Below are 21,600 nucleotides of genomic sequence, written 5' to 3'. Positions count from 1 at the left end.
CATTTTTATATTATATAGATTCCTCTCCTCCAATTCCCACATAGCATTAAGATAGTCTTTTAGTTCAGTCAAATTTTGGAATCTCAGTATTACTCAGTTGTTTTTCTTTATGGAACATGTAAATAATTGTTAAGCTGAATTTTAGGGGAAAAAAATACTCAGCTGTTGGTGCCTCCTTCACTGGACTCTTTTTCAGAATTTTTAAGCAGAGCTAGGTTCAAGCTTGCTACTGATAAATTTAAGAACCTAGTAAGATTAATTGATTTATGTTTATTTAATTTTTATTATTGACTTGGTATTTAACTTAAAGATCTTTGACTGTCTTTGTCTCACTGTTTTCAAAATACAAGTTTCCAGTGTGAAGCACCCCCATTAATGTGCTTTTGCTTACTGTGTCTTTTACATTTGTAGGTGTATTCGTCAGGCCTTGAAGGAGAAGATCACAATCTTAGTGACTCATCAGCTGCAGTACCTAAAGTATGCAAGTCAGATTCTGATACTGAAAGATGTAAGTAATTTATAGAAGTCTGGGGAATTGCTAGCACTCAGGTATGTTCAAAGACACACCTCTCTGGAGGTCACTGTCCTTGGATTCATGATAAATGCCCTCTTCTCCCTCAGTTTTTTGCCCCCTTTTTCTAAGAGTTGGTGTTCATGCCTTGAGGCATGAATCCAAAGACCTGTAGAAATGTCACTACTATCCTTTAAGCCACATAAACGCTAAAGTGTATAAAATTGCAAACACAGGGTTATTGAATCATCACTGTTCTAATGAAATCTGTTAAGGATAATGATGCAATTTTATTTAGAACTTTTTATTTTCCTCTTCCATGACTTAAGTCAAAGTGTATTACTTAGAAATTAGAGATACTAAGACCTGTCTGTACCCATGCGATTATCATGTGCAGTTTGTCTAAAGAGCATCTTCTATTAGCACCAAAAGTGAGGCTGGGTAGCTGAGCACCTGGGTCAGAGATGCCCACTCTGCTGGTGTCACCAGTCGCTGGTCTCACTGCCCAGGTCTCTATGTGTCTGATATGTGTGGGAGCCTATGCAGCAGGAGGACAAGCACCTGCCTTCATGGAGCTCCTGTTCTTATGGGGAGGATGTGACAGAGAAGGTGACATCCTGGCTCCTTCCCTGAGGAGCTGGTGCCTCACAAGGTCTGAGTGACATGAAGGTGGGGGCCACACAGTCACCTGGGGGAGGGGGTCTAAGGCAGGGAGTCCTCAGGAAGGAGCTGACCTGGCAGGTTGGAGGAACAGCAGGAAGACCAGCGTGTCTGAGGAGAGTGAGCAGGGGGACGGGAGGGAGCTTGTCTCCAAGCAGTGGGCAGGGGACCAGAAGTGGGATGGAAGCCTTGGATGGTCCAGAGCAGAGGAGATATGTGGTCTGATGTGGGAGTTAAGAAAGTCCTGCTGGGCACTGGAGGGGTGACAAAAGAAGCAGTTACAAGGCTTAGTAAAGTTGAGGAGACCAGAAGTGTGGGCTCAGGCTAGAGTATCAGTTTCTAGAGCTACTGTCACAAAGCTGGGTGACTTTAAACAACAGAAATTTATTGTATCCCTGTTCTGCAGACTACGGATCCCAAATCCAGGTGCTGGCAGGGCTGTGCTCTCCCTGAAGGCTCCAGGGGACAATTCTTCCTTCTAGCCTCTGATGCTCACCAGCCTTCCTTGTGTTTGTTGGCTTCCAGCTGCAGTGCTGTGGTTTCTGCTTCTAATGTCATATGGCCATTGTTCTCATGTCTGAGTCTCTTCTCATAGGGACATCAGACCCTTACATCAAGTGGATGTAGGGTCACCCTGCTCCAGTGTGACCTCATCTTAACTTTATTACATCTGCAAAGACCCTTTTTCCAAATAAGGTTGTGTTCACAGGTGTCATGTTGGAAGTTGTCTTTTTGAGGAGAAGCCACCATCCAGTCCACAGCTCCTAGCATGACTGGGGGTGGGGTGGAGAGTAGTGAGAAGTTTGCAGATTTGGTGGTAGTTTGATGCTTCACTCCTTGGCTCATTTGCCCCTGGGCCTCAGCACTTCTGCCGTTAACCCCTGCCTGTTATACAGGCTCTTGGTCAGATCCCTGACTTATGAAATGAAATTCTGCTCTAAGAAAGATTATTAAAACGCAGAACCTCTCTCTCTCTGAAAGCAGTTCCGTGTGTCGCCTCTTCTTCATTCTTCCAGGTGGGGATAAGGTTTTCAAGGTTGAGAGCAGTTGATTTCATGTTCAGAGGGGGTGATTCTAGAGTGCAAACCCAGTGTTGACAGTGTTATGAGCAAAGAATAACCTATGTAACCAGTCCCTAGATGTTTTGGGGCCCCCTTATGGCCTCCTTTGAAGACACTACCCCCAATTTAGTACTAACAAAACAACTATTTGTCCACTGGTGAGTACTCCTGGATGAGTTGCGGTCCATCCTCACTGTTTGTCTGGTCCCTCTCTCACAGCAGAGAGGGTATGGCTGCCCCCTTGTCCTCTTGGAATTGTCAGTGCTAGGCTGCTGGGTGAAATTTCTGTCTTTGTACCACTAGTCATTTCATTGTGCATATTACAGATATGAAGTGGTGAGTGGTGATTTCATTAAAGAGGTGTGAGAATTTCACCTCCCAAGTGGAACAAGACATACTATATCCTGCATAACTTTCTAGTTCTGCAGTATCAGATGGTACCCAAAGGCTTCACTGGGTTTCTCCCAGTGGCTCACCTCAGGGAATAGGATGAGAGGAGTAAGTGCCTTGATTCTGGCTTAGATTTTGGTTTGTGGGCACAGGCTGCCAAGGCTTTAGAGACTCATAGCCTCCTTGTTTAATTACTTGAACAATTGGAATACTGAATTTTCAGTTGAGAACTTCCTGAGTGTGTGGGGCAGTTGGACAGATCATGAAGATGCATCTCGTGGGTTCTCTGTCCAGGACTGATTCCTGCGTGTCTTATCCCAGTGGGACACGTGATACTATGACAGCGGTCAGCAAAGATTTGCTGAGTGACCCTTACCTATGTATATGTGTTTATGGGTCAAGTTTAACTTTCTCCTGGAATATTCTTCCCAGTTGACTATTTTTTAAAATTCTGCTTGTCACATGAGGCTTCTCTCAATTCCTATGATGTCTAAAAAGACTGTGCCAATCTTCACACCAACTTCTATGCTTCTTGCTTCCCTAAGTGCCCAGGGTACTTATGTCAAAGGGCCTCCATTTTTAACAGATGAGAACACATTTCTTTCACATCATCCAACACCTAACACAGGGTTTGGCAGAGAACACAATGCTCAGTTCTGTGTCGAGTTGCCTGAATTAGATTTCTCAGCAAGTATTCTAGACCCAGGGATCTTTTTTTTTTTTTTTTTTCAAAAATCATAATTTAAGACCAGATAAGCTTTTTTTTTTATTAGTATTTAAGTTGGTTTAATATTATCAAATATAAATTAAATCCCCTCAATTTTTTTTTTTTTTATTTCAGGGCAAAACGGTGAAAAGGGGGACTTACTCTGAGTTCCTGAAACCGGGGTAGATATTTTTTCCCTTTTTGAGAAGGAGAATGAGCAGTCTGAACCATCTCCAATTCCAGGAACTCCCACTCTGATCTCCGAGTCTTTGGGTCAGTCTCTCCAGTCTCCCAGACCCTCGTTGAAAGATGTGGCTCCAGAAGACCAAGATGTGAGTTTCTCATCCTGCAGGGTGCCCGAGTCTGTGTGCTCTTGGTGGCCTTGTGGACCTTCAGTCTGCTCTGCTCCTGATTCTTCATTTGTCCCCAGGTAGACCCTAAGGTTTCAAAAGTCTTGTTCCATGGAATTGGTATGAAGGAAGAAAGCCTGCTTGGAGCTCTCCTTTGAGTGTAGGATGGAGGATCTTATGGAGATCAGTAGTGGGTGCACTGCTGTGAATTTCGGGGTATATGTGCCTCACACTGATTGATAACTCTTCAGTTTACCTTAGTTACGTACTACTTGCTCTGAAGGTCCCTGGCTTCCCTTATGCACCCAGAGGCTTAATGTTAAGAACCCCTTAGACTGAGTCCTGCTGTGACTACATTAAGTCGGCTGCTGCAGCTGCTAAGTCGCTTCAGTCGTGTCCGACTCTGTGCGACCCCATAGACTGCAGCCCACCAGGCTCCCCTGTCCCTGGGATTCTCCAGGCAAGAACACTGGAGTGGGTTGCCATTTCCTTCTCCAATGCATGAAAGTGAAAAGTGAAAGTGAAGTCGCTCAGTCGTGTCCGACTCCCAGTGAACCCATGGACTGCAGCCCACCAGGCTCCTCCATCCGTGGGATTTTCCAGGCAAGAGTACTGGAGTGGGGTGCCATTGCCTTCTCCATTAAATTGGCTACTTTCCCTATATGTTGGAATGTTCTGGCACTGCAGATGACTGATAATATTATTTTGTCAGAAGGTTTGTCATAAATCAGAGGTAGTGTGTTCAAAGGCCCTGATACATGGTAGACACTCTGGAGTTAGTTCCCATCCTCCTTTCTTACCAGTCAAGACTGACCACATCTTATTGATCTTGAATCACAGTGGCCAGCATAGAGCCAAGGATATCCGTGGCTCCAGTGACTCTATAATGCATTTTAAGTCCTCCAATCAGAAATTCAGAAATGCACTAGATCTCCCTTAAAAACATACACAGATATTCTTTTATATCCAAACCCAAGAGCCTGGATGATTCTGATAAGTGTTCGGATTGGTCCCTCACATTCCACACTCAGGAATCACTCTCTGAAATTTAGGAACCAAATAGATTCAGATCTTATGCTTGTCATGTGCTGTCCAAACTCATATTACTCCAACTCTCTCTGTCAACTCAGTTTACTGTGTTTGGCCAGTATTTTGAGACCCAAGTATGTTTTATATTTTTATTATTGAGTGACACAAGTCATATAGCAGGATACATCAGCTCCATATCATTTTGTGTATTATTTTAGAGCAAGCTTCTGCATTTATACATTAATTGATTGTGTTATGCATGTGCTATGGACTTCCCTGGTGGCTCAGACAGTAAAGCGTCTGTTTACAATGCGGGAGACCTGGGTTCAATCCCTGGGTCAGGAAGATCCCCTAGAGAAGGAAATGGCAATCCACTCCAGTACTATTGCCTGGAAAATCCCATGGACAGAGGAGCCTGGTAGGCTACAGTCCATGGGGTCGGAAAGAGTTGGACACGACTGAGTGACTTTACTTTCATGCATGTGCTAAGAGGCATGATCTACTTTAAGCAAAGTCATCCAACAGGGAATGACCTCATGCAAATGATGTTTCCCTATTTCTTATAAATTCCTAGGAGTGGAATGGCTGGGTCCAGGGGTAAATGCATATGTGGTTTGGCCAGATATTCCCACTCCCTTCTCTGTAGGAGATGGATCGTGTTGCACTTCTACCAGTGTATGAGATGTATCGGTTTCCCCACAGCTTTGCGGTGGAGGGCGTTGTTGAACTCTTGCAATTTGGGGCTCATTGTTTAAAATTTCATCTCTTTCAAAATTTCATCTCTCACTGTCATTTTTCCCTTCTAGACTGAGAATATACAGGTTACACTACCTCTAGAGGGCCATTTGGAAGGAAAAGTTGGTTTTAAGACCTATAAGAATTATTTCACAGCTGGTGCTGACTGGCCTGTCATCATCTTCTTTATTCTAGTAAGCTTTGCAGCTCAGGTATGTAAGGGCATTTATTTTGGCTTGTGCTCTTAGTTTGATGTTTACATACTATTTATATTATATTTTATAATTATTTTTAAATGTGTGTTAAGAGATTTATCTCACAGAATTGACTTATGATGTTTTGGGATCTAGCTGGTTGAATGTGAAATCAGAAAGGCAGGCCTGCAGGCTGGAACCTCAGGCAGGAGCTGACCCTGATATCTTGAGGCAGAATTTCTTCCTCCTCCAGAAAGCCTCAGGTTTTGCTCTCAGGCCTTTGTCTGACTTGATGAGGCCACCACAGTGTTAAGGGTGATCTCCTCTACTTAAGTTCTAATGATGGATGTGAACCACATCCACAAAATACCTTCACAGCAACATCTAGATGAGTGTTGGTTGAATCACTGGAGACTGTCCTGGCCAAGCTGACACAGAAAACTGACCATCATAGTACTTGTCAAGATTTTTCCTTTGAAAAATCCCAACATTTGTACTGCTATTATTGCATTTTGAGGTTCACTTGGATTTGTATTGAAACACATTATATGTGGGAGCAAAGTTTTCTAGGGAAAAGAGAATATGTTTTAAAGATTTAAAAATGAAACATGTACTCACCTGTGGTCATCTGGGGTGTGAGGTTTGGTGCAGATAGGAGCCGGAAGAACCTTCTCCGTGGTCCTTTGTTCTGGAGCCTTTCTGCCCCTCATCCTAGTGAGCGGGGTATGAGGGCTCAGCGATGTCAGTGTGTGAGTGACTGTTGTTTCCTGCTCCAGGTTGCCTATGTCCTGCAGGACTGGTGGCTTACAGACTGGTGAGTGATTCCTGGTCTGACCCAAAGTGCTCTGAAGTCTACACAAAGCTTCACTTCCCCACAGAGTCAGGGGGAGAGGTGAGGCTTGTTCAGCCTCCTCTTCTGACCCTCACGTAGTTTGCCTGAATTAAAATTAAACTTCTTGTGGGTGGAATATGATTCCCTGGTTGTCTCTCCTCATGTCCCTTCTTTAAGCAGCTTCTTCACAGACAACTTTTTTTCTTTTGTTAGAACTTTTAACTTTGTATTGAGATATAGCTGATTAACACTGTTGTGATATTAACAATGTTCAGATGAACAGCAAGAGATTCAACCATACATCTATATGTATCCATTCTCCCCCCAAACCCCTCCCATCCAGGCTGCCTCATAACACTGAGCAGAGTTCCACGTGCTGTACAATAAGTCCTCGTTGGTTATCTATTTTAAATATAGCAGTTTGTGCATGACCATCCCAAACTCTCTAACTATACTTCCCCATAGTTAGAGGGGAAGCTAAAATGAACTTAGCAACCATAAGTTCATTTTCTAAGTCTATCTTCATAGACAATTTTGAGAACTGAAAGTCATGATTCAAATATTTAACAGAGAGACACCACAGGGGCTTGTGAGTTGGGAAACAATTTCCAGCACAAATACATTTCTCGAATTGAGGTAACTTTTTTGATATTTGTGTTAATTCTATGTATATGTATAGTATAATATTTTTTCTTCCTTGTTCCACAGGGCGAATGTACAAAGTGACCTGTATTCTGGGGCTTTAGTAAAAGATGTCAATGTGATGCTTGTTCTGAACTGGTTCTTAGGAGTTTATTCAGGTAAAGTTGAGTCATCTGCTCTTTTGAACCAGAGTTTAAGGTACTTACAATGAGTCCATGTGAGCAACAAGGACTTCTAGAGTAATTGAGTAATGTCTTAACAGTTTAAGTGTCTGAGTTGCATTTACTCTGTGAGTTAATTAGAATAATTATTTTAAAGATCTACTAGAAGAAAAGAAATTGAATGAAGACTCTTAATTTGCTGTGTACTGGATTTTGGTAGTTATACCAGAATTGCACATTTGGAAATCAGTCACTGGAAATATATTGTTATTTATATTCTCATAGGTTGCTTTTGCTAAATCTTATATCATTATATGGATGGGCAAGGGGATTAGAAATGGATCCCCACCCTGTGGTTCACCTTGATCCTTCACCACACTGCTCATCTCTTGAGATTCACTAATTGCTTGAGAAGCTAAGCAGGGGAAATCCAGTGCCTCGGATTAGGATTCCTTCTCTTTCTTACTTTGAGATCGGTGTTATCTCCTCCCAAAATGATTAGTTTAACATATGGCTTGCCAGACTAATATTAACATGATTATATTCACAAGAGGGTTTAGAATATATATAGCATTACATGATATTTAAAGGATATCTTCAGCTAAAATTTTAAATACCTTCTTTATCCATTCACCTGTTGATGGACATTTAGGTTGCTTCCACGTCCTGAATTTTGTAAATAGTGCTGCTGTGAACATTGGGGTGCATCCATCTTTTTGAATTATGCTTTTCTCAGGGTATTTGCCCAGTAGTGGGACTGCTGAGTCATACAGTATTTCTGTTTTTAGTTTTTTGAAGAACCTCCATACTGTTGTCCATAGCAGCTGTATCAATTTATGTTCCTGCCAACAGTCCAAAAGCATTCCCTTTTCTCCACACCCTCTCTAGTATTTATTGTTTGTGTATTTTTTTGATGATGGTCATTCTGACTGGTGTGAGGTGATACCTTATTGTACTTTTGGTCTGTACTTCTCTAATAGTGATGTTGAATGTATTTTCATGTGCACTTGGCCAACTGTATGTCTTCTTTGGAGAAATGTCTGTTTAGATTTCCTGTCCATTTTTTGATTGGGTTGTGTGTGTGTGTGTGTGTGTGTGTGTGTGTTTTAATATTGGGCTGCATGAACTATTTGTGCTTCAGTTCAGTTCAGTTGCTCAGTTGTGTCTGACTCTTTGCGACCCCATGAACTACAGCACGCCAGGCTTCCCTGTCCATCACAAACTCCCAGAAGAAGTGAAAGTGAAGTTGCTCAGTTGTGTCCAACTCTTTGCAACCCCATGGACTATAGCCTACCAGGCTTTTCCATCCACGGGATTTTCCAGGCAAGAATACTGGAGTGGGTTGCCATTTCCTTCTCCAGGAGATCTTCCCAACCCAGGAATTGAACACAGATCTCCCACACTGTAGGCTTTACCGCTTTACCATCTGAGCTACCAGGGAGGTCCATCATGAACTCCCAGAGCTTACTCAAACTCATGTCCATTGACTTGGTGATGCCATCCAACTATCACATCCTCTGTCATCTCCTTCTCCCTCCACCTTCAATCTTACCCAGCATCAGGGTCTTTTCAAATGAGTCACTTCTTTGCATCAGGTGGCCAAAGTATTGGAGTTTCAGCTTCAGCATCAGCCCTTCCTATGAATATTCAGGACTTATTTCCTTTAGGATGGACTGGTTGGATCTCCTTGCAGTCCAAGGGACTCTCAAGAGTCTTCTCCAACACCATAATTCAAAAGCATCAATTCTTCAGCGATCAGCTTTTTTTATACTCCAACTCTCATATCGATACATGACTACTGGAAAAAGCATGGCTTTGACTAGATGGACCTTTATTGGCAAAGTAATGTCTTTGGCTTTTAATATGCTCTCTAGATTGCTCTTCCAAGGTCAGTTGCTTAATTTGAAGTTATTTTCTCCCATTCTCGGAGTTATCTTTTCATCTCATTTATGGTACATATGTACACTGGATTATTACTCATTCATAGAAATGAACAAAATTTGGTCATTTGTAGAGACATGGATGGACCTAGAGTCTATCATACAGAGTAAAGTAAGTCAGAAAGAGAAAAACAAACAAAAAAAGGTTATATTAATGCATATATATGGAATCTAGAAAAATAGTATAGATAAACCTATTTGAAAGGCAGGAATAGAGTTGAAACGCTGGACTGGAAGAAACAAAAGCTGGAATCAAGATTGCCGGGAGAAATATCAATAAACTCAGATATGCAGATGACACCACCCTTATGGCAGAAAATGAGGCGGAACTAAAAAGCCTCTTAATGAAAGTGAAAGATGAGAGTGAAAAAGTTGGCTTAAAGCTCAACATTCAAAAAACGAAGATCATGGCATCCGGTCCCATCACTTCATGGGAAATAGATGGGGAAAAGTGTCAGACTTTGTTTTTCTGGGCTCCAAAATCACTGCAAATGGTTACTGCAGCCATTAAATTAAAAGACGTTTACTCCTTGGAAGGAAAGTTATGACCAACCTAGATAGCATATTCAAAAGCAGAGACATTACTTTGCCAACAAAGGTTCGTCTAGTCAAGCTATGGTTTTTCCTATGGTCATGTATGGATGTGAGAGTTGGACGGTGAAGAAAGCTGAGAGCCAGAGAACTGATGCTTTTGAACTGTGGTGTTGGAGAAGACTCTTGAGAGTCCCTTGGACTGCAAGGAGATCCAACCAGTCCATTCTGAAGGAGATCAGCCCTGGGATTTCTTTGGAAGGAATGATGCTAAAGCTGAAACTCCAGTACTTTGGCCACCTCATGTGAAGAGTTGACTCATTGGAAAAGACTCTGATGCTTGGAGGGATTGGGGGCAGGAGGAGAAGGGGACAACAGAGGATGAGATGGCTGGATGGCATCACTGACTCAATGGACGTGAGTCTCAGTGAACTCCGGGAGATGGTGATGGATAGGGAGGCCTGGCGTGTTGCGATTCATGGGGTCGCAAAGAGTCAGACACAACTGAGCCACTGAACTGAACTGAATAGAGTTGTAGATGTAGAGAATAGACGTGTGAACACAGCGAGGGGTGTGGAGGTGAGGAAGATGAATTTGGAGATTAGGATTGACATATATACACTACCATGCATAAAACAGATAGCTAGTTGAAAGCTGCTGTATAGCACAGGGAGCTCAGCTCTGTGCTCTGTGATGACCTACAGGACAGGGGTGCAGGGGACGGAGGTCCAAAAGGGAGGAGTTATATGTAAATATAGAGCTGATTCACTTCCTTGTACAACAGAAGCTAACACAACATTATAAAGCAACTATAACCCAATAATTTTTTTTTTTAAACTCAAATATCCTCATAGGAAGTGCCTGTACAAGTTTTCTACAAAAGAGTGAATTAGTGTAAAATTCCACTCTTTGAAATTTGGTATTTATTTAGTTGATCACTTGCTAAGAAACTTGAATCCACCAGCTATTTACGTTCTGAATTGGTGGATAAGGAGGGCTTAAGGAAGAAGAAGGGATTCTGTTATACCTTCATATGGGGTGGTGGGCTAAGGCAAATCCCTACTGATAGAATTCAGGAATTTGAGCAGCTTTCAGAATTTAAATAACACTGGTCAGCTGAATGAAAAATAAAAAATGCTTGATGGAGTATTTATTACAGAAGTTCTCCCAACTCTATTTAGCACTGTGAATTGATGAGATGTTTGGAGGGCTGTTTTAATTTTTATATGCATAGAAGTGTTCATTTATGTCATTGATAAACAAATTTAAATGATTGTCTTTATTTGCAAATGCTTTGAGCGTCTACAAAACACTTAGGGATTAATTGCTTGTTTAGATTAATTATCTCACATCATAATATAATTTGTAGTTTCTTGCAATTCAATTATTTAAAGAGATTGTCCACTTGCAACTTAACATGGTCTTTTCATACTCTTTAAAGCTACTTGGGCATAGAAGTAGCTACTTTATATTTAATATTTTAAATTTTATTACACTATAGTTGCTCTCCAATGTTATGTTGTACAGCAAAGTGAACCAATTATAAATGTATCATCTCTCTTTGCTAGATTTCCTTCCCATTTAGGTCACCACATAACATTGACTAGAGTTCCCTGTGCTATACAGTAGGTTCTTAAGAAGCTAGTTTACATGGAAGTAAATTTCCTTGTAAATTATAAGGAAATGGTAAATCATTTACCCTATTCCTCTTAATTCACCTGCTGGTACCAGAGCATGCCTCAGTTTTAGATTACAGGACATGAAGTAAATAGTGAAATTTGAAATGTGGAAAAAGGAAGATCAACTGCTTTTTATAATTATCAATCTTGTGAAAATTTTTTAGAATTTGTAATTGAATTAGGAAAGCCTAAAATGAAACTGTAGTTTACACATGATTCCCTCCCCTCATGTTGCTATTTACTGAGAGGAAAACATTGATTTTTATATTCTTCTTTATAGGACTGGAAAAGGTCAGTTTTTATTCCAATCCCAAAGAAAGGCAATGCCAAAGAATGCTCAAACTACCACATAATTGCACTCATCTCACATGCTAGTAAAGTAATGCTCAAAATTCTCCAAGCCAGGCTTCAGCAATATGTGAACCGTGAACTTCCTAATGTTCAGACTGGTTTCAGAAAAGGCAGAGGAACCAGAGATCAAATTGCCAACATCCACTGGATCAAGGAAAAAGCAAGAGAGTTCCAGAAAAACATCTATTTCTGTTTTATTGACTATGCCAAAGCCTTTGACTGTGTGGATCACAATAAACTGTGGAAAATTCTTACAGAGATGGGAATACCAGACCACCTGACCTGTCTCTTGAGAAACCTATATGCAGGTCAGGAAGCAACAGTTAGAACTGGACATGTAACAACACACTGGTTCCAAATAGGAAAAGGAGTACATCAAGGCTGTATATTGTCACCCTGCTTATTTAACTTATATGCAGAGTACATCCTGAGAAATGCTGGGCTGGAAGAAGCACAAGCTGGAATCAAGATTGCCGGGAGAAAAATCAATAACCTCAGATATGCAGATGACACCACCCTTATGGAAGAAAGTGAAGAGGAACTAAAAGCCTCTTGATGAAAGTGAAAGTGCAGAGTGAAAGAGTTGGCTTAAAGCTCAACATTCAGAAAATGAAGATCATGGCATCCGGTCCCATCACTTCATGGGAAATAGATGGGGAAACAGTGGAAGCAGTGTCAGACTTTATTTTGGGGGCTCCAAAATCACTTCAGATGGTGATTGCAGCCATGAAATTAAAAGACGCTTACTCCTTGGAATAAAAGTTATGACCAACCTAGATAGCATATTGAAAATCAGAGACATTACTTTGCCAGCAAAGGTCCATCTAGTCAAGGCTATGGTTTTTCCTATGGTCATGTTTGGATGTGAGATTTGGACTGTGAAGAAAGCTGAGCGCTGAAGAATTGAAGCTTTTGAACTGTGGTGTTGGAGAAGACTCTTGAGAGTCCCTTGGACTGCAAGATCCAACCAGTCCATTCTGAAGGAGATCAGCCCTGGGATTTCTTTGGAAGGACTGATGGTGAAGCTGAAACTCCAGTACTTTGGCCACCTCATGCAAATAGTTGACACATTGGAAAATACTCTAATGCTGGGAGGGATTGGGGGCAGGAGGAGAAGGGGGCAACAGAGGATGAGATGGCTGGATGGCATCGTTGACTTGATGGACGTGAGTCTGAGTAAACTCTGGGAGTTGGTGATGGACAGGGAAGCCTGGTGTGCTGCGATTCATGGGGTCACAAAGAATCAGACACGACTGAGAGACTGAACTGAACTATAAATGTATTTGTGTCAAAGCATTAAACTCTTACAGAATTTACTTTATATATTTACATATATAAAATTTATTTATCCTATATATGTAAGTTTCTATATAAATTTTATATATAGAATAAAACACACAATACGTCAATAGGAGTACATCAAGACTGTGTACTGTCACCCTGCTTATTTAACTTATATACGTTATGAGAAATGCTGTATATCATCAGAAATTCTGGGCTGGATGAAGCACAAGCTGGAATCAAGATTACCAGGAGAAATATCAGTGCCCTCAGACAGCAGATGGCACCACCCTTATGACAGAAAGCAAAGAAGAACTAAAGAGCCTCTTGATGAAAGTGAAAGAGGAAAGTGAAAATGTTGGTTTAAAACTCAGCATTCAGAAAACTAAGGTCATGGCATCTTGTCCCATCACTTCATGGCAAATAGATGGGCAAGCAATGAAAACAGTGGCAGACTTTATTTTTGGGGGCTCCAAAATCACTGCAGATGGTGACTGCAGCCATGAACGTAAAAGATGCTTGCTCCTTGGAGGAAAAGTTATGACCAACCTAGACAGCATACTAAAAAACAGAGACATTACTTTGCCAACAAAGGTCCATCTAGTCAAAGCTATAGTTTTTCCAGTAGTCATGTATGGATGTGAGAGTTGGACTCTAAAGAAAGCTGAGTGCCAAAGAACTGATGCTTTTGAACTGTGGTGTTGGAGAGGACTCTTGAGAGTCCCTTGTACACCTAGGAGATCCAACCAGTCCGTCTTGAAGGAAATCAATCCTGAATATTCATTGGAAGGGCTGATGCTGAAGCTGAAACTCTAATACTTTGGCCACCTGATGTAAAGAACTGACTCATTTGAAAAGACCCTGATGCTGGGAAAGATTGAAGGCAGAAGGAGAAGGGGATAACAGAGGATGAGATGGTTGGATGGCATCACTGACTTGATGGACATGAGTTTGAGCAAGCCTTGGGAATTGGTGATGGACAGAGAAGCCTGGAGTGCTGCAGTCCATGGGTTCGCAAAGAGTTGGACATGACTGAGTGACTAAACTGAACTGAATTGATCTTTGTAAACTGCCTGCAATCCTTTAGCATCATTAAGGATAAGGCAGAGATCTTGTGCTAAGTGTTATTTCTTTATTTCAGGGTTAACTGTATCTACCGTCCTTTTTGGCATTACAAGGTCTCTGTTGATATTCTACATCCTTGTTAATTCTTCACAAACTTTGCACAACAAAATGTTGGAGACTCTTTTGAGAGCCCGGGTATTGTTCTTCAGTAGAAATCCAATAGGTAAGTCAGACACCAAGTTCCTCAGTGATAATGTCTATATAACACATTTAGTGCCTGAGTACATTTTCATATTTGAAAATGGAAGAGATGCTTGGAAGAAAATTACTGTGCATGCTTATTCATTTTCTACAAAAGTCTTGACTGATACATTTTCCTACCAGAGAAAATCTGAATATAGGAGCATATAAGCTTTTATTCCAACTTGTACATGTCTGTAAAGATTAATGAATGTTTACTTTGCAGGATGATTTAAGAATCCATTTGTCATGTGGCATATAAAACACCCAACATATGGTGTAAATATGTTGAAGTGTTTTTGACTAGTTTTGCTGAAATGCTGGCTGTGTTACATAGTGTTAAGCTAAGTAGGAAGGACTTTCTTCTGGAAACATCTCTACAGAAGACAGGCTGTGTGTTTCTTTCTTTCACTGCCCATCCATTTCTGGTACCATGGAGCTCTGGCATGTGCTCATATTTTGAGGTTTAAATAAATGGTAATGGAAAATTAATTAAAATATAAGATCAGTGAAATGTAAACATCCTCTTCAATAAGATCGGCTTTCTAGTTTTATAATAGACTTTTGGTTACATTTAAGAATCTTGTGGTAGGTAGCAGGTGGATCTTCAGTATAAAATAAGAGTGTCCCTGAAGGTTTCCTAGTGGTTGCTTCCTCCTCCTTGAGGTCTTCGACCTGTCTTGCTTCTGAAGGTAGCCTCTTGACCTGGGTTCCTATGAAGAGCTAGTTCATCAGTGCACATGCCCGCTCTGTTCGGGTGGTTAGACTTGTGCTGAGGCCCAGGGAGGCTTTGTTATGCAGGTGATGATTGACAGGGCCTTTTGAGGCCAGGATGTGACTGGAGTAGCCTTGGCCTGGCCATCAACTAGCTGTGTGATCAAGGCCAAAGAAGGTAGATGCTACTATAGGCAAATCTCCAGACAGGATGTTGTCATGGTTATAAATGTGGACTCTGGGGACTTCCCTGCTGGTCCAGTGGTTAAGACTCTGTGCTTCCAGTGTAGGGGGCCCAGGTTCAAACCCTGGTCAGGGAACTAAGATCTCACATGCTGCACAGCACAGCCAAAAAATTTAAAAAAAAAAAAAAAAAAAAAAGTATGGACTCCGGAGCCAACTTCCTGGATTCAGTCCTGGAGATAGTTACTAACAGTAATAGCCACTTATAGTTATGTTAATATTTATGTGCTAGTTATTTAATTTCTCTGTGTCTCATTTTCTTACCTATAAAATGAAAATACTATTAACACACTCACAAATAATTTGAAATTGTGCACGTTAAGGGGGTTAATACATTCACAGCACTTACCACAGGGTCAGTACCCAATGAACCTTAGTGAGGATGATGACACAGTGTTTGGGAACTTCCTCTCCTGTGAAATGGGAATACCTGCTGCCCTACCTGTTTCATAAGACTGTTGTGAGGATTAAATAATATTATTCAGGGCAGCATCTTGTGCAGATTTTTTTCAGCACATGTTGTTTGGTCCAGGCACTGTGTGGAACACAGGATGGTAAAGTGTAGAGGGCCACACAATCTCATCTTATTATGAAGCTGGAGTGAGGAAGTGATAGCCATGCTATTATGGCTGTGAAGTTGCTCTGCTTTGCCGGTTAGTGTGAAAACTACAGTTGTACATTTGGCAGCATCACATGGGACTGAATTTCTCTTATCACAGCCTCTGAATGCTTGCGACCACAGTTAACCAGGCTCTTGATGGCCAGTAGGCTTCTCCAGATACTGATTTATTTATTATTCAAGAATTTTGAACCAAGTTTAAATCTTCAAGTCACTAATCCTGGAGCAGCAGGCATATACAGTGTGTGTCTTTGTCTTTTCTCTCCCTCCTGTACCTGTTATCAGAACATTCCTTCAAGGGCTTCTCTGGTGGCTCAGAGGTTAAAGCGTCTCCCTGCAATGCAGGAGACCTGGATTCAATCCCTAGGTCCAGAAGATCCCCTGGAGAAGGAAATGGAAACCCACTCCAATATTCTGGCCTGGAGAATCCCATGGACGGAGGAGCCTGGTGGGCTACAGTCCACAGGGTGGCAAAGAGTCGGACACAACTGAGCGACTTCACTTCACTTCATTCCTTTAAGAAAATAGAAACCCAAATAAGTACTAGGTTATTTGCAAAGGTTTAGGGGCATAAGTTATTTACCCTTTTAATGGTGTATTAAATCAAACTCTACCTTGTGTTTATTTCTGAAAGTGGAATTTGTAATAGATTGTTTCTGGTGGACTTTGTTTCTGGTATGTTATGTCACAAAGAGAAAACCATGTATAGCCATGTTCCTGAGTTCAAGCTCACTCTGCTCACCACATGACAGGCCAATAAATCTTACAGACAAGTATTATGGTCAGGAATAATGACATTGTTTGGAAAATTGGCAGACTGAGAAGATGGCAGACTAATGCCTCAAAAAACCATCTTATTGGGGTCTGGATGCTCATCTGTTTTATAGAACAAAGAAGGAGAGAAGGTGAGGAAGTAAAGTTAAAAGACCATTTATTTTGCAAAATAGGAGGAAATGTATTACTTTTTCTTTTCTGCAGCCATTCACAGATGGTGAGGATTAGATTGTCTCCCCATGAGCTGAAAAAGAGCCATTTTAATTTAACATTCAGGCAGAGGGGCAAGCTTTGCTGACACAAACAATGAATAGCTAAAGTTAAAGTCAAGCAGATTCAACATGGAGTCAAAATTGACTGTTCCCTGTTACAGTTCCTTTGATGGGCACCTCTGCTATCTGGGGCCAGTACCCTATGCTTTCTCATCCCAAGTTTCCAAAGGGTGCAATGCCCTTGCAGGGGTAGCTGCAGAGTCATAATGGTTGCAGCAACCTTTGTTTACAGAAATGACAAGTGGCATTTTTAGTTCACACTAGGTATTTACTAGAAATTCGTTCTCATCTTCTAATCCTACAGCCTTCTGTATATGCTATTGTTGTGATTATGACAAGGGAAAGAAAATCAATGATAAGTGATCCTTAGTCATTCAGTAATATTTCTGTTTTCCTGCCTACATCCTTCTGATATTCTTAGATGCTTATTCATAAGTCTGTGTTTGTCACATCTTGTACACCTCTGAAAATAAAACTTACTATCCCAGTAGTAAACTCACAATTTGGAAATGACCAGAATCCACAATTTCCCAAAATGATAGATGCTATGAATCATCTCGAGGGAAAAAAAAAAAAAATTACAGAGAAGTTATGGTAGTTGGTGGTTTAGTTGCTAGGTCTTGTCCCACTCTTTGCAACCCCATGAACTGCAGCCCACCAGGGTCTTCTGTCCATGGGATTTCCAAGCCAAGAATAATGGAGTGGTTGCTATTTCCTTCTCCAGAGGATCTTCCTGACCCAGGAATCAAACCTATATCCCTGTATTGGCAGGTAGATTCTTTACCACTGAGCAACCTGGAAAGCCCAACATGGACTAGAGAGAGCAGTTATTGAAGACACAAAGCCTTGAAGCCAGTGATTTGATTATGGGATCAAAGTCATCTCAGTAATATATATATATAATAATATATATATATATATTTATATTTATATTTATATAAATTAAATTATATATATATTTTTTAGAACTTCTAAAGACTTTTATTTATTTATTTATTTTTTTTACTGGAGACTAATTACTTTACAAGATTGTATTGGTTTTTCCATATAGCAAAAAAGGCACAGATGTATAAAACAGTCTTTTGGACTCTGTGGGAGAGGGAGAGAGTGGGATGATTTGGGAGAATGGCATTGAAACAGGTATAATATCATATATGAAATGAATCACCAGCCCAGGTTTGATGTATGATACAGAAAATATCTTTTTCTGTTACTTAATTATAAAAGAGAGATTATAATTATGTTTATTTAAAAATTGTCACAACAAAATTAATATGGATAACTAAATTATATGGATAACAAAATTAATATGGATTAACTTACATATTTTGGAACTGTTTATTACCAGTTTAGCACTGGAGTGAATCTTAGATGGACTGAATCTAAAAGAAGGGAACATTCTGAAATTCACCAACCCTTCCTGATGCTGCCACAAAACTCTCCCGATTTTTTAAAAAATCAGAGCTCAGTTTCAACCCACTGTCATTTGGTAGAATTTCATCCTATTTTCTTTTTTCTTTTTACCTTGGATGTCAGCTTATTTCATGTGAATCTATAATATATTAATATTTTGTTGTTGTTTAGTTGCTGAGTTTTATCCAACTCTTTTGCAACCACATGGAATGTAGCCTGCAATGCTCCTGAGTCCATGGGATTTTTCTAAGCAAGGATACTGGAGTGGGTTGCCTTTTCTCCTGCATGGGATCATCCCAACCTAAGAATCAAACACATGTCTCCTGCACTGACAGGCGGATTTTTATACACTGTGCCACTAGAGAAGTTCCTAACTACATATACTTTAAGAATATTGCTTTTATTTGTTCACGAATTGTTTCTCTTAAAGCTCCTATCTGAGGAAATGAGTCATTTCTTGTGTCCTGTTCTTGCAGGAAGAATTTTGAATCGTTTCTCCAAAGACATTGGGCATATGGATGACTTGCTGCCCCTGATATTTCAAGATTTCATCCAGGTAACAAAACAGTCCTGTCAGAGTTCTCACAGGGAACAGAAGAGTGCCTGTTTCTCAAGGCCTTCTCACAGTGGCTGCTGCTGCTGCTGTTAAGTCGCTTCAGTCATGTCCGACTCTGTGCGACCCTATGGACTGTAGCCTACCAGGCTCCTCCATCCATGGGATTTTCCAGGCAAGAGTACTGGAGTGGGGTGCCATTGCCTTCTCCGCACAGGGGCTGAGGGTGGGCTTTTCAGCCTGGTGATGTGTCCTGTTATCTTCACTAAGAGGCTGTGTTTGTTAGAGAAAGGTGCTGTTCTGATTGGAAGGCTGAGCTAACATGAGTAACATCTGGGGCAGGAGTGTCTACACAGTCACGTCAAGGTTAGTCTGAAGCAGCGACATGCTGGATGAATGGTTCTCCCTCTGCTTTCCAGGTGTCTGATGTGGATTCCCTTTACTGTGAACATATTTCATGACAGAAACAACCATCTTTCATGGAAAGATAGCCTAGATAAGCTAAATTATGCACTGATTTACCACATAAGACAAATATTTACTGTACCAATTTATTTGGATAAAGCCAGATGTGGTTACTTAGAAAGAAAAGATTGGTAAAAATAAGGTAAAAATAATACTTTAACTAGGATAATGTTGTTGTTTAGTCACTAAGTCATGTCTGACTCTTTTGTGACCCCATGGACTGTAGCCTTCCAGGTTCCTCTGTCCATGGGATTTCTCCGGCAGGAATACTGGAGTGAGTAGCCATTCCCTTCTCCAGGGGACCTTCCTGACCCAGGGATCAAACCCACGTCTCCTTCATTGTCAGGCCAATTTTTTACCACTGAGCCACCTGGGATGCCCAACAAGGACAATCAGATCAGATCAGATCAGATCAGATCAGTGGCTCAGTCGTGTCCGACTCTTAGCGACCCCATGAATCACAGCACACCAGGCCTCCCTGTCCATCACCAACTCCCGGAGTTCACTCAGACTCACGTCCATCGAGTCAGTGATGCCATCCAGCCATCTCATCCTCTGTCGTCCCCTTCTCCTCTTGCCCCCAATCCCTCCCAGCATCAGAGTCTTTTCCAATGAGTCAACTCTTCGCATGAGGTGGCCAAAGTATTGGAGTTTCAGCTTCAGCATCATTCCTTCCAAAGAAATCCCAGGGCTGATCTCCTTCAGAATGGACTGGTTGGATCTCCTTGCAGTCCAAGGGACTCTCAAGAGTCTTCTCCAACATCACAGTTCAAAAGCATCAATTCTTCGGCACTCAGCCTTCTTCACAGTCCAATTCTCCCATCCATACATGACCACAGGAAAAACCATAGCCTTGACTATATGGACCTTTGTTGGCAAAGTAATGTCTCTGCTTTTGAATATGCTATCTAGGTTGGTCATAACTTTCCTTCCAAGGAATAAACGTCTTTTAATTTCATGGCTGCAGTCACCATCTGTAGTGACTTTGGAGCCCAGAAAAATAAAGTCTGACACTGTTTCCCCATCTATTTCCCATGAAGTGATGGGACTGGATGCCATGATCTTCGTTTTCTGAATGTTGAGCTTTAAGCCAACTTTTTCATTCTCCAGTTTCACTTTCACCAAGAGGCTTTTGAGTTCCTCTTCACTTTCTGCCATAAGGGTGGTGTCATCTGCATATCTGAGGTTATTGATATTTCTCCCGGCAATCTTGATTCCTGCCATAAGGGTGGTGTCATCTGCATATCTGAGGTTATTGATATTTCTCCTGGCAGTCTTGATTCCAGCTTGTGTTTCTTCCAGTCCAGTGTTTTTCATTATGTACTCTGCATAAGTTAAATAAACAGGGTGACAATATACAGCCTTTACGAACTTCTTTTCCTATTTGGAACCAGTCTGTTGTTCAATGTCCAGTTCCAACTGTTGCTTCCTGACCTGCATACAGATTTCTCAAGAGACAGATTAGGTGGTTTGGTATTCACATCTCTTTCAGAATTTTCCACAGTTTATTGTGATCCATACAGTCAAAGGCTTTGGCATAGTCAATAAAGCAGAAATAGGTGCTTTTCTGGAACTCTCTTGCTTTTTCCATGATCCAGCAGATGTTGGCAATTTGATCTCTGGTTCCTCTGCCTTTTCTAAAACCAGCTTGAACATCAGGAAGTTCACGGGTCACATATTGCTGAAGCCTGGCTTGGAGAATTTTGAGCATTACTTTACTAGTGTGTGAGATGAGTGCAATTGTGCGGTAGTTTGAGCATTCATTGGCATTGCCTTTCTTTGGGATTGGAATGAAAACTGACCTTTTCCAGTCCTGTGGCCACTGCTGAGTTTTCCAAATTTGCTGGCATATTGAGTGCAGCACTTTCACAGCATCATCTTTCAGGATTTGGAATAGCTCAACTGGAATTCCATCACCTCCACTAGCTTTGTTAGTAGTGACGCTTTCTAAGGCCCACTTGACTTCGCATTCCAGGATGTCTGGCTCTAGGTCAGTGATCACACCATTGTGATTATCTGGGTCGTGAAGATCTTTTTTGTACAGTTCTTCTCTGTATTCTTGCCATCTGTTCTTAATATCTTCTGCTTCTGTTAGGTCCATACCATTTCTGTCTTTTACTGAGCCCATCTTTGCATGAAATGTTCCTTTGGTATCTCTGATTTTCCTGAAGAGATCCCTAGTCTTTCCC

General features: G+C 41.2%; 1 protein-coding gene across 1 annotated transcript in view; it reads left to right on the top strand.

The window, feature by feature from the left end:
* Nucleotides 1-382: 382 nt before the first annotated feature.
* LOC102287016 (ATP-binding cassette sub-family C member 4) overlaps nucleotides 383-21,600 on the top strand; it is a gene marked incomplete at its 5' end in the record, with an annotated part of 101,268 nt that continues 80,050 nt past the window's right edge. Inside the window, 8 exon segments of the mRNA XM_070366866.1 lie at nucleotides 383-508; nucleotides 3,464-3,503; nucleotides 3,506-3,660; nucleotides 5,514-5,654; nucleotides 6,413-6,450; nucleotides 7,177-7,268; nucleotides 14,195-14,341; nucleotides 18,870-18,949. Of these exon segments, the coding sequence (XP_070222967.1) occupies nucleotides 383-508; nucleotides 3,464-3,503; nucleotides 3,506-3,660; nucleotides 5,514-5,654; nucleotides 6,413-6,450; nucleotides 7,177-7,268; nucleotides 14,195-14,341; nucleotides 18,870-18,949 (819 nt within the window).

Source organism: Bos mutus, unplaced genomic scaffold (genome assembly GCF_027580195.1).
Source record: "Bos mutus isolate GX-2022 unplaced genomic scaffold, NWIPB_WYAK_1.1 CTG222, whole genome shotgun sequence".
Lineage (NCBI taxonomy): Eukaryota > Metazoa > Chordata > Mammalia > Artiodactyla > Bovidae > Bos > Bos mutus.
This window is presented reverse-complemented; position numbering and strand designations above follow the sequence as displayed.